Here is a 2617-nt window from a genome sequence, read left to right on the forward strand (position 1 = left end):
TTCGGGGCAGAAGACATTCCAACCATTGTGGAGGTCGAGGGTGTCCAGAGCGTTTGTTATGTTTGAGGTCAGCCGTCACAACGCTCACAGTGGTACATAATGAGAGACAGCCTATCGTAACATTAAGCCGCACAACAGAATTAATGTTTGTCCTGGGCGGGTGTGCGTTGTTTCACTGCTATTTAAAATGAGCGCTCCTAAGTATATATTCAGGGTGTGATAAAAAACTCGTTGCAGCGTATTAATATGAGCTTTCTCATGTGTGTAGACAAATGAAGCCACTGACTAGTAATCTGTTTTCATCTCATCCAGGCAATGCAAACAAATCCGGCAGGCACTGATGAGGAAGCACATCCTCCCCGGCTCAGCCGTCGTGACCGGATCTTTGTTGTTGCCCTTGGCGCCTTCTTGGTGGCCTTAGTGATCACGTCCTTGGTCAGGATAGTATTCGGAAACGAAAGCAGAGCCACCGAATCCCATCAAAAGCTGATCACCTGTAGTAGTCCCGACTGTACTTCGTACGACATTTTCCTTCAGGCCACACTCAACACAAGCCTCGATCCCTGCAACGACTTCAAGGCATTCGTTACTTCGCGCTGGTTGCCGGACCCAGCGATTGTGAAAAAACAACTGTGGAAGATCCAGTGGGATGTGAAATACCTGTGGATGAGACTGCTGGCCGACGAGATTAGGCATCTTCGCTTCGCCGTTCCAGTGATGGGCTTGGTAGCTGCCTCAAACGAGGCTTGTGAAAACCATGCTGCTGATAACAGCAACAAGACCCGCTGGCTGTTTAAGAAACTGCTACGAGATCTGGAGGCTCCCTGGCCTGAGAGCCCGATTCTGCCTACGGACGCGCTGGACATTGTCATCAAACTTTGCGTCCAGTGGCAAATACCCCTGTGGTTTGACATTAAGATGCTCCCGGAAAAGACGGCTGGAGACCAAAAGATTATCTATATTGGGCCGAGCTGGTATGCGAAATTCTGGAGCGCGCAATACGAGAAGCTAGACCACGAGGACAAGGTTAGCGATTATATCGGGCGGTACCTGAAGTACTTCAAGTTTCCACTGGAGCCAGATGAAGTGACGGCGACAGTGAATTATTTTATGGTCTTTAACATCACTAGGAATTTCACATTGAAGCTCGCCAAGTTGTGCAGCTCGCGGTCGGAAATTTTCACGCTCGACGTAGTTGCTCAGATGCTGAATGTGAGTACGACGGAGCTGACCTCCGTGCTGAATAAGTGCTTCCGACCACGGAGAAGGTTCTCTCCAAATGACGCAGCAATTATAAAAGCGAGAGGCATCATAACCGCCGCGCGTGCCATGCTGAAGTACCCTTCTAATTTAATACAAAATCACTTGGGCTGGTGGATGCTTGAGATATTCGCACCGCTAGCAGATGATGACTTTTTCATTTACAAATACGGAACCAAAACTATGGGTGACAGCCTGCGGCCGCTTTTCTGCGTGACTGAGGTGGAAACTTCCCTCAAGCTAGCTATCCTCGCAAACCACGTCGCCCTGAACTTTGCGCCAAACGTTCGTTATGACATCGATCGCATCTTGAGAGATGTTCGGGAAACGGCAGCTATCGCATACGAAGCTTCTGGGCTGACCCGCGAGGAAACCAAGCGGATAGCGCAAAAACTTCGACAGATGAAGATTAACTTGTGGCCTAGAGCCGAATACCTGTCCGGAGAGAACCTCACACGTCTCTACGGAAGCCGCAAGAACAGACATCGGACCGACCTGGAACACTGGATCGCTCAGCGGAGGGCGAACAATGAGCTCATCGGCAGTGAAGCGTACTTTGAGTTAACAAGATTGCCCCATTCTTTCTTCAACGAGCCGCTTGCTTATGACAGCGTCCTGAACAGCGCCACCATGTCAATGCTAGTTGCGCACAAGCCGTTCTACTACAAAGACGCCTTCGCGGCTGTAAATTACGGCGGATTAGGCACGATATTTATGAAAGAAGTCCTGCGAGGCATCTGCAGCGATCCAGGAATTGACGAAGTTCATCCCAAGAGTTTTCGATTCAACCAATCCCTCCTGGAAACGAACGGAAATGAAAGTTGCTCTGAAGAGAGGACTACCGGTCGTCAGAGCATCCTGTTCGCCCTTCAAGCATACCAGAGGAGCAAAGCGCGCGGGGTGCCGAACGTCTGGGACTATCCGCCCGAGGCGTTCTTCATTAGCTACTGTCACGCTCAAAGTCGGCTGGAGGCAACATTTGACTGCAACAGTGTACTGCAGGGACTACAAAGCTTTGTGGACGCGTTCCGCTGTTCAGCTGGCTCGGGCATGAACCCTCAGCCAAAAGACACTCGCAATTGATACGAAAAGCAGGCTGCTTAATCTCAGAATAACTACCGTGTACTGCGTTTGGCAGGATGCTTGAACTGGTGATTTTCGTTTCTTTTTCATTTTTCTGACGCAAGTATTAATTCTGAACTGAAGCTTTAATACGCAACGTAATCGGAGGTATGCAAGGAATATAGTATTGAATTAAATCGGCTCTTTAGGCGCAAAATATTTTTTTTTCGTGCCCGCTGTCTGAAAAGCATTTAAATGCATTGAAAACACAGCTTATAGTTGCCGGATATTTAGT

General features: G+C 49.0%; 1 protein-coding gene across 1 annotated transcript; it reads left to right on the forward strand.

Moving 5' to 3' along the window:
• The first annotated feature begins 315 nt into the window (after nucleotides 1-315).
• On the forward strand, nucleotides 316-2343 carry LOC146209400 (neprilysin-2-like). Its single transcript, XM_084580240.1, has one exon. It carries the CDS (start codon nucleotides 316-318, stop codon nucleotides 2341-2343), a length of 2028 nt encoding a protein of 675 aa, XP_084436366.1.
• The last annotated feature ends 274 nt before the right edge of the window (nucleotides 2344-2617 follow it).

The sequence above is a fragment of the Amblyomma maculatum genome, chromosome 1 (genome assembly GCF_055883805.1).
Source record: "Amblyomma maculatum isolate TAMU_Amacu chromosome 1, ASM5588380v1, whole genome shotgun sequence".
In the NCBI taxonomy this organism is placed as follows: Eukaryota; Metazoa; Arthropoda; class Arachnida; order Ixodida; family Ixodidae; genus Amblyomma; species Amblyomma maculatum.

Excerpts from the sequence above, each read along its gene's own strand:
- LOC146209400 (XM_084580240.1), top strand. The coding sequence starts at position 316 with ATGCAAACAAATCCGGCAGGCACTGATGAGGAAGCACATCCTCCCCGG.